Source organism: Sipha flava, unplaced genomic scaffold (genome assembly GCF_003268045.1).
Source record: "Sipha flava isolate LNK unplaced genomic scaffold, YSA_version1 49_pilon_pilon, whole genome shotgun sequence".
NCBI classification, from domain to species: Eukaryota; Metazoa; Arthropoda; class Insecta; order Hemiptera; family Aphididae; genus Sipha; species Sipha flava.
In genome coordinates, this window is record NW_020273360.1 from 556,270 (window position 1) to 570,868 (window position 14,599).

General features: G+C 25.2%; 1 protein-coding gene across 1 annotated transcript in view; it reads right to left on the reverse strand.

Annotated features, from left to right (window-relative positions):
• Positions 1 to 891: 891 nt before the first annotated feature.
• LOC112690344 (protein tipE) overlaps positions 892 to 14,599 on the reverse strand; it is a 68,167-nt gene continuing 54,459 nt past the window's right edge. The window contains exon 2 of the mRNA XM_025564345.1: positions 892 to 1,263. Within this exon, the coding sequence (XP_025420130.1) occupies positions 1,176 to 1,263 (88 nt within the window). The 3' untranslated portion in view covers positions 892 to 1,175. The remainder of the gene's footprint in view (positions 1,264 to 14,599) is intronic.

The window sequence follows — 14,599 nt, forward strand, 5'->3', positions numbered from 1 at the left end:
AACGGATAAAAACATTGACGAGAATAGGTTTATTAGCTAAACTTTATATAATATATATATATATATATATATATATATATATAATAGGTCTATACGTTTATCACTATCGTTTTTTGATAAAAATATGGTTTATATTTGAGGTTGATAATTAATTTTAATGAAATATGTTATGTCTGTATATTATTTAGGACACTATCAATCCACAAATAAAATAGAGTTAATATTTTCTGTTTTCAACATATTTGATTATAATAAATGGATCTAACTGTACATACTAGTCGTTAATTGTATTAATATTTTTGACTCCAAGTGGATGTTTTTTGATTTCTAAACATTTGATACTACAATATAATAAGGACGAGTTACAATGATTTAAATTAATCATAATAAATGTTTTAAAAATTAAAATCAAACACTTACCTTTTTGAAAAATCATTTACACGCGCTCAAATAATATGATAATATACAAACAATTTTATTGTAAATAAATGATCATTATATTATTATAAATATCGTGTAATACGGTTAGCGCACTACATCGTGGCATCATAATGGATATAATATATTATATTATTATATTATATAATATATGTAACAACAAAAAAAAAATAATATATATATATATATATGAAATGGCATTTTATAACAATATATTATAACAACAATAGAGTTAAGAACAATGTTTGTTTGTATTTTTATTATTAACGGCATCTCTATTTTATTAATTTAAAATGTGTGCGTTAGATATATTTTTCACTTCATTATTATTGTATACAAAATATGTAAGCTTACTTGTTCACATATGTGTATCGTCATATTATAGTTATTCGTATTATATTATATTTATGTAATATATATTTATCTAAATAAATATTAAATTCTTATGGTAAAGATAATAATATAATTTAACTGCATTTCAAAAAAATTAAAACTTAATAACTTTAAACTGTACAATCTTTTTGTTATTGTACAAATACTTATATAGTATATATTATCATAATGTATAACAACGGTGACTCGAGTTGAAAATATTATGCAATGTTTCTTGGACGTATTACATGTGGAAATTGGCGCGTTTGTTTCGGAATACCGTGAGATGACGTGATGACAGTATAATATTTATAATGCGTTATGTGTCGAGTTTCACGTACTCAGCAGCTCGTTTCCGAGTATTGTCATAATCCGCTTGGCTCACCCAATTCTCTGGACGCTTCCATTATTGCTTCGTCCAATCGTTCTACACGAGTGCTTATCGAATGATCGCTAATGGAATAGAAAAAACAAATTAATCAATTAAACGAATTATTTTCACACTGCAGTTATTGTTATATTTAAATATATTACACATATATTGCACATTATTATACATAAATCACTGTGCTCATCGAACAATTTTTTTTATTATAATTATTGTTTTTATTTAAAAGGTACTGCAGTTTGAAAATTATCTGATTTTTGTAAAAATACAGTGATTAAAAATTATTTGGGTTACAAGACAAAGGAAATATATTTTACAATAAATTTAAATAAATTATAATAATTTAAATATGGAAATCTGCGTTGAGGATGAAGTTAATGATGATTGAGTTGACGGAAGAAAAACGAGAAATAATAAGGAGGATTATCGTAAGGGAAGAGTATCCAATAAAGGAGTTTGTAGAATAATGAGTTTCAGAGAAGATCATGAAAACAGAAAGTGAATTAAATCGCATACAGCTTCATGTGTGTGGAGAGAGCACAAAATGAAGAATAATTCAGTGAAAAGAGAAATTAATGTTTAGGTAGAAAATTATGATCAAAGCTGATTGATTTTTAGTGGAAATGAAACAGTTGTTTTTGGTGGTTAGGTGGTCAGAAGATCAAGCAGGGCTTGATTTAATAAAATTAGAGTCAAGTGCACAATATTTTTTGGGTCCCCCCAAGTCAAAAAATGTTCTAGAAAAAATTTACATAGAGGGGGGGGGGTGATAATAAAAAAAATATTTATGTTAAATACCCATCTTAAAACTTAAAAAATTTCAAAATCGAATGAAATATAAACCAGTGGTTCTAAAAATAGTAATTTTGTGAACGAAATACTCATAACATCACTAACAACCAGTAAATCTGTAAATAGAGTAAATCTATACATAGTTATTAGGTATCAAATATTTCTAATTGTCAAACAATTTTATATTATTATTATTTTAATATTTTGTGATGGTAACTGATTAGAACTGGAGTGTGGAATGACAAAAATATACTGAACTCTGAACATTGACAGTTGTTATTACATTTTACAAAATAAATGTTTGTGGAATTAATTTAAAAATACAATTTTCTACAATTTACGAAGACCGGGGGCCTCGGAAATTGGGTGCCAAGTGCTTTTGCTCCATCTACACTTGCGTAAATCAAGGCCTGATCAGATGTTTTATTGTCTTGAATGCTAATATAGCTTAAAACCCACAGGTATTCGAAGGCTCGGTGGAAAAATAAAAGTTGTTATGTCAGTGATTTTATCATGAAAACTAGTAAGGGAATAGATGAATTGACGGGGTTAGATTATAAAGAAAGTAGACACGATTGGGAATCGGAATCGTTGGGATTGGCTATCGTTTTATATTTTTTATCGCATTTCCGTATCGACTGAAAACCGAAATCATGACCACCGACTGGTGTTATGCATAGCGAACACTATTTTATTAATATATAATGATTAATATAATGATATATATGGTGTATGCTATTTTAATATAAAATATATGATAATTACATATTTTTTTTCTTTTTAGATTTAAGGGTAATGATATTAAATTATTACAATGCAATCATCAGAATTAAAAAAAATAAAAAATGTTATTTATTACTTTTGCACATTATTATACGAAATCATTATTAAGGAATAAAGTTTAAGTTTTTGGTGACGCGTGAGGGTAAGATTTTAATGATAATATTAATATATTTTACTTAGTTATTTAATAATTGGTGTTTTTGCCGATTCTTCACTGAAACCAAATAGTAGCCAATAGAAAAAATGCTGATAGTATTTAAAAACCATTCATATTTAAAAAAAATTAAGAATAATAAAATAAGTTTTTATAGTTATTAATATTTTTTCATCATTTTAAATTACTTAGATTTACTCACTTAGAACAAAAGATACTATCTCATTACCCTATAATATTATAATATTTATTCCCTTTATCAGGTTTTGATAAAAATAAAAAAAGAAGCGATTATTCCTTTGATGTTGATCACAAATACGCCATGCGGACGGAATTCAAGATAAACGTCATCAGTAATCATCAATCTTATCACATCGGAAAAAACAACGAGAACACTAATATAAGGTAAAAATTGTGTAATTTATACCTTTTTTCTAAATAATATTGAGCAGTAAATTAACGCTGATTTTATAATACTTATACTACACGTCTATCGTCTTATCGTGTCAATTTTTTTTCTTTCCGTAGTCTTTAAATTAATCAATGTATTTATAAAACGTTATTCTTTTTTTAATAAATAAAAGTTTTTTGTTTATAGTTTTTAATGAATGAATAAAAATCTACAAAATTAAGCTATTGAGATTTAAAATGCTTAATGATTTTTTTTTATGAATACACCGACTGAATTTAATATAATACTCATGAATCAATGTAATCGTCGAAATTGTTTGCATTTTAAAATACAAATGAGCAAAAATAAATTAAGACAATAAATTTAACAATCGTCTGTTTGATAGTTAATACTTTATAACTCACTAATAACATATTAATATTATTTAAAATTCTCTCCTTTCTTTCTCTTTTATCTTCTTAATCAATATATACATATGTGTATATTTATATATCCGTAAAGGTGCGACCATTTTTTTATATTGCTTATTTTATCTATTTATATATTTAAATTGAATAGTTTAAAAAGTTCGCAATATTGCACGTTTATATATATACATATATACAAATATATATATATATGTGTATGTGTATCGATTGTCTAGATAATATACTATATAAAATATATATTTTATACATCAATTTTGTAACAAATATTTATTGTTTTTCTTAAAATAATTAGTGATTAATGGCTGCAAGAATTACGTGCAGCTATAACAAGAATACGTTCGAATAAATATAATTCGAATAAAATCGATTTTAGTGTGTGCTCTGGATTCGTTTTGAAGGACCATTCACATCCGTCCAACCAATTTATTTATAATATTTCCCTGAAAAACATACCGTTAATGATATAAACAGAGCACTTTTTTTAAAACGTCAACAGTGATCGTGCATTTTACAATATTAGAATTAGTTTTAGCTTCTGTTATAGTGTTTGTATCGTAAAATTAAGGTATACATTAGATTTATCACTGTAAAACCTCACATATGTTAATATTATGATTAAAACAAACGATTGTATTTTTTTAATTGTTAATATATGAATTTTTATGTGTAGCTAAGTTTATATTAGTATAATAGAGAATTATAATATTACTTGGTAGCAATTATGTAACGTTTATTTAGATTTTATGTTATATTTATTTTGTCGACAAAAAAAGTAAATTTGAGAATTGGATTTGAAAAAATAAATATATAACACCAAGACGAGTTTAACTCAAAATATTTTTAAATTTATGATCCGCTTAACAATATATATATGTATATAATTTATATATAATTTCTACATAAACACACACACACACACACACACACATATGTATATATTTATGTATAATATCTTTAGCTCATGATTCGTAAAGATAGGTTAGGTCTTTGAAAATACTGCAAATGAAATATTAATGTAACATACATTTTCATATATAACGTTTAATTTATGTATTAGCTGTAGTTACCTATATGTAATGTTAGAAATAAATTTTAGTTAAACGGAATCATACTTATTATATTTTAACATCAAAACCGATTATTTAGGTTTATGGTATAATAATTATCTTCGTGTGTTATATAAGATACTTTTACTATACAAATGCCATTTTTCTCATGAAAATACGTATTTATGACGATTTATTTATTTTATGAAAATTAATTATTTTTATATTAATATATGTTCCAAAAATAAATTTGAATAATGCTTACTGTTAAAGTGTGAATTTAACATTGCAATTTGCTTTGATTAAGTTATTTAAAAAAAATTGTATTCTATTATAAATTACTATTTTATTAGATAAAATAAATCTTTTTTTTACATAAAATATATTTTTTTTATTCATGTATTCTTGTACACATACGTATATATATAAAATATGTATCATATATATATATATACAACATTAAACACACGTGAGATAATAAATAAATATTTTTATTAGATTTATATAGGTAATTACATAAAAATGATTACTTCATTGGTAAATTAAATTCGAAATCCGATTGTCTCCTTACGCATTATTCTCATTGTGAACCGGTAAGCCGTTCGAATGGGTAATCTTCACTGATTCTTAGAGTGAAAAATGCATAATCGAGGAAAAGATTGATATAGTCGTTGGGGATGTACGAAGGGATTCAAAATATGTTTAATATTCACCACGTTTATACCCTCGTAGAACAGCAGTTCTTAATTTAAAATCTAGGTTCGAATAAAGTTATTATTACTAGCTATGGTACTATATTTAGAAATATTAAATGATATGTAAAATAATGTAAAACATTACAGTGCAATATTATTTTGACTGTTCTGTTTGAAGATGTCGAAGAGTTTAAAGTGTTGATAATGATAATAATTATATAATACTAAATAGTAATATATAATATAATAATATAATAATAAATATATTTATTCACTAAATTTGAAGTCCTAAATATAAATTTTTTTTTATCTAAAATCAATATCTATCTTCTTAAAAACAAAAAGAATTAAATATCACAGTTATCTCATGTGATTAATACGAGATATGCTTTAAAGAATTATAATACTCAATAATCAATGAAAACTTGTTTTCGTATGAAATAAGAGTTTTTAGGATCAAAACTCATTAGACTTATGCCAATACATAATAAACTCATCTTTATCGAAATTTAAAAAACAATTTATTCAATGTGTTCTTTAAAAGTGTTATTAAAAAAAATTAAAATAATATAACTTCTATATTTTTTTTTTTTTTTAGTTAAAATAAAGAAAAATTTACAATTTATATACAAATACTTGTATAATATAATGAGTAATTATGTTTATATCTTTTTTAATTATACTAAACAGCATAAAGTAAATAAGTATCCATTGATATGATTTCCAATGTGAACTTAATCAATTTGTATAAGTTATAAAATTATGTAGCCATTTTTGTTTGCATTTACGAGGAGAATTTTTTGTAGGATGGTCGATGTTCGGCCAGCGATGAGAGGATTAGAGTGATTTAGAAAGTTTTTGTATCATTTATTTTAATTATAAGATGCTAGTGATTATATCGTTAGAACATAGAGATAATGATTCAAAGATCTATTAATGATAAATCATTGGGGATTAGTGAGGATTCTAAGGTTTATGGATCGGAATAATTAAAGGATTTTTAAGTTAGAGTTTTTTGTAGTACATCACAGTTAAAAGTTAATGCACGGCGTGCAATTCAATTCAATTCAATTAAATTCAATTCCTCATAATTAATTTTATCTTATATGAGTAAATGTATTTGTTATATAATGTAGATTTCATAAGTATATTTAATGTACATTATAGATTTATATTATATCGTTCATTAATCATTGTATTCTGTAGACATTTTTCAAATGTCAATTATTTTGAAATTATAATCAAAATCTGATCATGTTATTTTATTATTTTCTTTTAAATCGTATTTAATAACCTTTGTAATAATTATGGACCTCTCATGAGTTTCATCATTAAGGCTCTGAATTTTTTATTAGATAAAACATAAATATATAAATTAATTTATTAATATTATAGGTATAATGATATGCGCATTACAGAGAAATACATTTAGAAGTTAAAGAATAATCGATGTTTATTTATGTATAATTAAAAAAAAAATTAAATTTATTAAGAATTCTGCAAATAAAAAACTTTATCAACCACTACGGTGTATAGTGAAACTAAAATACTGTAGCATATAATATACTAATTTTCAGTGTGTGGAAACGTGAAAACGGTAGTGTGTCTATTTATTCTGATAAGACATTACATTCATAATTAATGGAATAATCGATACATCGGGGTGTGTGTATGTGTGTCTTTCTATGTCTGTGTTTGTATGTGTAATATAAGTAAAAGTTTCCTACTTAATATAACTTGTGGGTCAAAGATATCAAACATTGAAAATCTAATATCAAAAACAATAGATTACATTATTATTATTATACTACAAAAGTTAGGTAACCGGGTAGTTTCGACGCATGCATGCCCTTGATTTGCATACCTTATGCGCCGTCGATAATATAACAAAAAAAAAAATTGCTGCTATTAATTTATATACGAGTATAATATAGTTTTGTGCCGAAATCGAATAGATAATGTATATCTCTGATCGGGAGCACGAGAAATGATTCTGATTTTTTCCGAACCATTTTTTTCCTGTTCGTCGTAAGTAGCGGTAGCGCGTCTTGGCCCGCTAATACGTCTGATTCATCTAACGATTTTTAAAAGTTCTCACGCGTATTACGTTAAATTTTTTGAAACTTGATTTTTGTTTTTCATTTGTTTATTTATCACAAGTATGCTTAAGTATTAGCTTATATATTCTATTTAAACCCATACGAAGTAATATGTCTTGCACATAAGTACCCACGTTCAATGGCGTAATACATAAAAAACTCTGAGTGCCGTACATTTTTGAAGCCAAAAAGGTTAAAAATGTAGACATAAAACCTATGTTCGATAATGTTTACTTTCATCCTGTTAACATTATCATATATTTTTATAATGCTTTCAAGATTTTATAGGTATGTATATATATATATATATGTATATATTATAGACCCATTACTAAGGCCCGATATATATGCAATAAAAATCTATAAAATATGCAGATTCTTATGATAAGTATTGAAAAAATATGCAACATTTTTTTTAATACATTTATAAACAGTACAATTTCGAATAAATATATAAACCTATTAAATAATCTATTAAAAAAAAGCAAAGTAACATTTTTTATGACATAATGTTTAAAAATATTATATAATAATATATAAAATTATTATTATGTGACAAGGTAATGAAAATCAATTTTAAGTTTTCAAATCGAAAATTTCTACAGTAATATCAAACCATACTTTTGTACTTGGAAAAACGTCTTTCCATATTACATGATAAAATCGGTGCATATATAAAACTAGATAAATCTTTGACTGACAATTCTTTTTCGTCTTCATCACATTTCGTTCCCTCGCCATTGATTATTCTGTACAATATTACAATATTTTTCATTGTAGAATATTCACAATTTTTTGACAAAATATTTGCAAGTGTAGATATAGTGAAATTTACCTCTGAATTTTTCTTTGAATTTATTATATATAAATTTTCTTTGAGCAATAGGCTATTTCTTAAATCAGTAGTTCTCAAAATTTTTTGTTTGCGGAGGATATTAAAAAAATTAACGGAGCCTCTATTAATTTTATGTGGAAAACACATAGTCCTTTTTTAAAGCTCAGATTTTGTCATTTACTGTGAGAACTGTGGTCATTTTACCTTGAATTGATTCATTTACTTAATTTAATTTTGTGAAAATATTGGTTAAGAAATGAAGTTGAAATAACCAAATTTTATCAATAAGTCTGATTTTAAACTAAATGGGTGTTCGATGAAAAAACGTACAATTCATTTAGTAATTCAAATAATTCTACGTACCAGTTCTATTCTTCGATAATTAAGGAATATAATAATATTTGAATTTATTTAATACAGATGTGCCCGTTAAACAATGAAGTCCAAAGACTTCTCTCGTGGAGCCTTAGGGCTCCAAGGAGCACTGTTTGAGAATCGCTGTCTTAAAAAAACAACTCATTACTCTAGTTTTATTATTGCATCTATTTTACATTGAAAGCAATAACTGCAAAATAATATTTGAATTTTTATTATGAAATAAACTACGTGCGTTATAATCCAATTATCTTCGTTTATGTTAACAATTTAAATTTAACCATGATCGAAGGGATAAGATAATACTTTTGTCTCCTCGAAATATCATCAGGGGTTGAGCAATTTTTCCTCCTTTCTCTTCATATAACGCCTATGCTGGTGTGTGCGTGCACGTAGTTTATATACGTACACGTATTCATTTACGTTGCAACTTGAATGATTTTCTCGACAAAATATATCAAAGAATCATAGTATTTGTAACTACGTAGGCCTCTTTCGAAATACAAACCTGAATAATAAATGAATGTGTACGAATATAATATAATATAACTGAATCGTGCGTAGTTTACAACAACCTCGAGATGAAAAGCAACACACACTCACACTCATATATATATATAAGTATATATTCGTATATATACACACGCGTAATATATATAAAAAAAAAAAATATATTTTTCACGGACAGTGCTCTACGCTAACGAATTGAAATGCCAAATTGAATTTCCCGTTGAAAGTATATTGTACGTGATGTATTTACCGCTATACCTAAAAAAAATTTCTCCCATAGTGACCTTTTCATTATTGGGTAGTCCACCACCACTGCTATATTCACTGTCGCCACAACCGTTTTATTTCATACTTTATATAATAACATGAACGAGAACAATTTATCTTGCTCTATTACGTTTAAAACAGAGTTACTAATAATATTATTATACTAATATTAGTAATATTCAGTAAAGAATAAATTATATAAAATTAATTCAAGTCTGTATAATACTTATACAACATTCAAATAATCATAATAAAAGTAAAAAAAAAAAACATAAGTTATCGTTATTGTTGTACAATTTTTATTTCTGTATATGATTATCTACATTTATTAAAAAAATAAATATATTAATACGAGTATAAATAATAAATGAACATTTAAGTACGTTTATATTTAAAACAAAAAGACACGTTTTTTTTTCGTAAATGCATAAATGCTTACATTTTTTATTTAATTAATACATTTTCAACTCTATATCAACGTTAAAGCACATAATGTTTGTTTAGTGAAATAGATGTAATGGGGCTCATATTTTTATTTTTGACCGATCGATAAACAACGATCATTATTTAGAAATAAATTTCCCCGTAAAATATCATGCGTATAATATCATCACAAATCCATGAAATCGCGAATAAAGCTGACAGTTTTTTTTTCGATTTATCGTGAATAATTTTTTATTCATCATAAAGATTAATGATAGTATAAAATCAATTATAATTTCAGAAATTATTAAGCGACTAGTGTTACCATGTAAATACTATTCTGAAATTACAGTGCGTAAAAATAATTACATTATTCGCGTAGTATGATATTGTGCCATAAGAATATAATATTGCAATAAGGCAAATTGTAAAATATTCATATTTAAATATGCGATAAACACGTGAATATAATATTCATAATATTATGTTCACGTGTTTGTCATAGAATAAGTTTTTAAACAACGTTTAAAGATAAATTCGTAATAAGAGTATGGTTTTATTAATGATGTAATATTTCCCGTGGATATGGTATTTATTTTATAATAATATTAATTTAAATGATTTAAATAATATTATAATTGAAACGTTGCTTACCTATCCAACAGCTTAAAACTATATAATCAATACAGTCTCAAGAGTTCACTTTTCCTTTTTGATATAAGCCTACAGTGAAAGATGTTTTACGAAAATAATGACATATAATTAGTAAGCAGACAATTATCGAATTCATTCACTATTTAGTATACGTGGAGTATCAAATATATATACTATACAGCTGCAGGGGTTGAGTTATACCTACGTATAGTAAATAATAAGTATTATAATAATTATAATTATAACGTTATTCGTTTCGGTGAAACACTTTTAGTTTTTGTTTGCCCCACATTATTTTCCAATGTAAGTTTGTGATTAATTATAGTTTGCTAAATATTTCGGGTTTACGTTATTAACGTTAATGTTGAATAGAAACTTTGACTTTTGAAAGTTTTAAACGACTGGCTCTATATGAGGGGATAACATTTGATTTACCGATGGTTGTTAAATATTTCAAAGGACGCTTTATCTTCGTTCTGTATTTATAAATATTTATAAACAATATTAAGCTTGTATATCATAGTGATAAATTTTTATATGCTCTTATTAAATTGTATTTAATCATATTGATAATGTATAATTAAACTGAAAACTCTATTCATTAGCTAATTGCTCGGATTCTGCCGTAACATGTTTTTCCGTTTTATATTTTTATATCCACTGAGAGCAACATTTGATTGATTTTTAGTCCGATTGTTGGTCATTATACTAGTATAATTTTTTTTATACGGCATTAATTCTAACAAAAGAATCGATTCAGTAGTTGTGATCCGCATGTCTGTTTTTGAGCTCTGTTACATTTTGGCCAATCGGTGTTTAAGTCGTATTAATCATAACATAATAGGGTAGCAAATTTTCAAATACTTTAATAAGTAATAATTGTGTTTTATTATATGAAGTTTTGTAGTAATAACTCAGCACAGAAACCCTGAGATTTAACTGTAATAAATATCACCTTTTACCCGTGGCTATAATTAAAACAAAGAAATTAAAAATGTAAACAAATATATTCAAAATACTAAATCGTTATTATAATATCGTAAAATGAAAGTGATACCAATTAAAAATAAAACATGGTTGCAACTTACTAACACCTAAAATATAATATTTTATTGTATATGTTCGTAAACACCATTAATGCATTAAAAAATCGATTTAAATTTCAGCGGTTAATATTAATATTATTTAGGTTTATTTTTTTATGCTAAATGCTATTTACGTGAGGTAGAGGGGAAAATATTACTTTCGTTATCCGATCGGTAATACTGCGCAAAACACACATTATTCGCCTATAATAGCCACGGTTAGTGGCTCATCTATATAATGACAAAATCGTTGATGCGTTAAAATTGGTTTGCTCGCATGATTAACTATCTTTCGGATTAATACGCACGTATCGAATATTATGTCATCTATACAGCATCGTAGCAATAACATATTCTTTGACAATAATATTATGACGTGCCATTTTGATTTCAAGATTATCGGTATTTTAAACATTTAATGATAATATTTGCATTCGACTACAATCGATAAAATTGAATTAATACACATAAAAATGAAATCCAATTGTAAGATTTAATTTGTTTCAAAAACTGGTAATATTATGTAGTCTTATTGCGAAATTAACAAAGTTAAAACTAGGAATTTCAAATATATTAGGTTATAGTGTAAACCTTCTAGAAGATCAACATTTACTATGAGAAAATTAGTGGACCTAAATGTTATCAACAAGATGAAATATTTTGGTGGCCACCACTTCCTTTAATTTACCCTTGTTTTTTGATTTATCTTTGTAGTCTTTTTAATTATGTAAAAAATATTTTTAAGCACTCAGAAATTATTTTTATTTTGTTTGAGTTTTTTAAAATATTTATATATTTAATTAAAAAAATACAACCTGTGTTTAATTAAACACCATAAGAAAAAAAAATTGTGTAACAAATGAATTATATAGATGATAGAATGGTATGATGAAAGAGGCTTGACCATTGATAAAAACCTGCAAACCTTAAAAGTTAATTAGTTAATTTATTGGTTTAATTTAATATAAAATATCTCGACATCGGCGACTTTTGTGACGTCGAGAAAGGTTATCAGGTGTTATAAGCGTGGGGAAATTGGATATTAGAAATTTTTACTTGGTGTAATTTACAATGAAATTGAATTTAATATTTCTAGGTTATTTAACTTTATGAAGTATTATTTCTGACGTAGCTACACGTAGGGCACAGTCTCTAAGACGGAGAGTTATTGACTTAATGATTATATAGTTTATGCGCTGGTTTGGAATTTTTACTAATTTTTGAATCATAAGCTCAAATGAGCCATAATAGAGATTTATTTAATGTTAATTTTGAATATATCAACATTTTGTAATTTTAATAATAAATGAAGCTTATGTAGGCGATAATTTAATAATTTGCATTTGAATTTTTGATATGATCCCCATTCAGAGCTGGGTAAGATACCTCAAACAAAATATCTTATTACTAGACACAAGTTACATAATATAATTGTATATCAGATACCATAACCTTACAGTTATAGTTATTAGGAGTTTTTAAAGTGTAATTGGGAACATTTATTGAATTTTCGAGATTCATTTTTATTTATCATCTGATTGCCCAGGTATTCATTTATTTTTCATTGTTATCGTATTATTGGCGAAGCACTTTAAGTGTTTCTGGGCATGTAGAAAAAAATCATAGAAGACCAGATTTTGCTGTTTTGCTGTTACAAAAAACACGTTATTCCATAAATAATCACCTAATCTAATTTCAAGAAGATCATATTATTTACATTAGTCATCGGAAATCTGCTGTGTCACATTTTTATGTAATTTTTGTTAAAATTATAACCGATATTAGACCAGGCCATTTCTATTGTATAGTTGGTTTTGAATGTAGTTTTATCATTATAAAAAAGGATAATATATAGGCTAATAACCGAAAGACGGCTAATATTAAGATTTTCTGTGTATATATTTTGTTTGTTTAAAATTATTCGTCATCGACTCACTAACTGTACTTTTAAAATTTATCATATATAATTTAAAACTTAAGTACAGAAAAAGAATTATAAATTTACTAATTGATTTAAAATTTCAAATAACCAGCATAAACAATTAAAAAGTAATTGAACCTACAAATTACAATGTAGTAATTAATAATTACTAATTATAATGTAGAATTGAACTGTTTTTGTTTTTATAGATATTAATGAAAATCAAAATTATAAATTAAGAAAAAAATAGTACACCTAGTATATTATAGTAAAGTATACCTACTCAACACTAAAAATTAATTTATTGTCTGTTCAAAACCTCAGATCAAAATGGTGGATGTTTCAGATAACTAAAAATCATTGAAAAAAATAATAAACTTACAGTCATTATCAGATCAAGGTTTTTTAAAATGTCCTTGTACTAATACAAACCTTAAAAGTAAAAATATATCTTTATTGTGCAATTCAAGATACCATAATATGTTATTGTATTAAAATTGATAAAAAATAATAAATTCATATATTCTAATGTTTTTTTTTTTTGCAAAATGTTATTACTTTAATTTGTGATTATTTCTCGATACATATCTTTAAATTAAATTTTTTTTATGGCTTGTATTACTAAACTATTTGTACGAATACCGTTATTTGTTTATTAGCCATGCAAGGGCGTCGGAACAATTTTTGAATCATAGGGCTGAGCACAACTGCAAACACAAAGGCAGGTATAATATTATACCTTTATTATTATATTATAACGACTGTGTCCGATCACATCGGTTGTTGGTAATCAAATGATTCTTGAAATAAATTACAAATCTATTGTACAGTTGCGATAATAGATTTCCTATTCTAAAAGCTATTCTATTTTGGGTGTTACGGTTAAATATTAAATTGTTTCTATTTTCTAAATAAGGGGTAA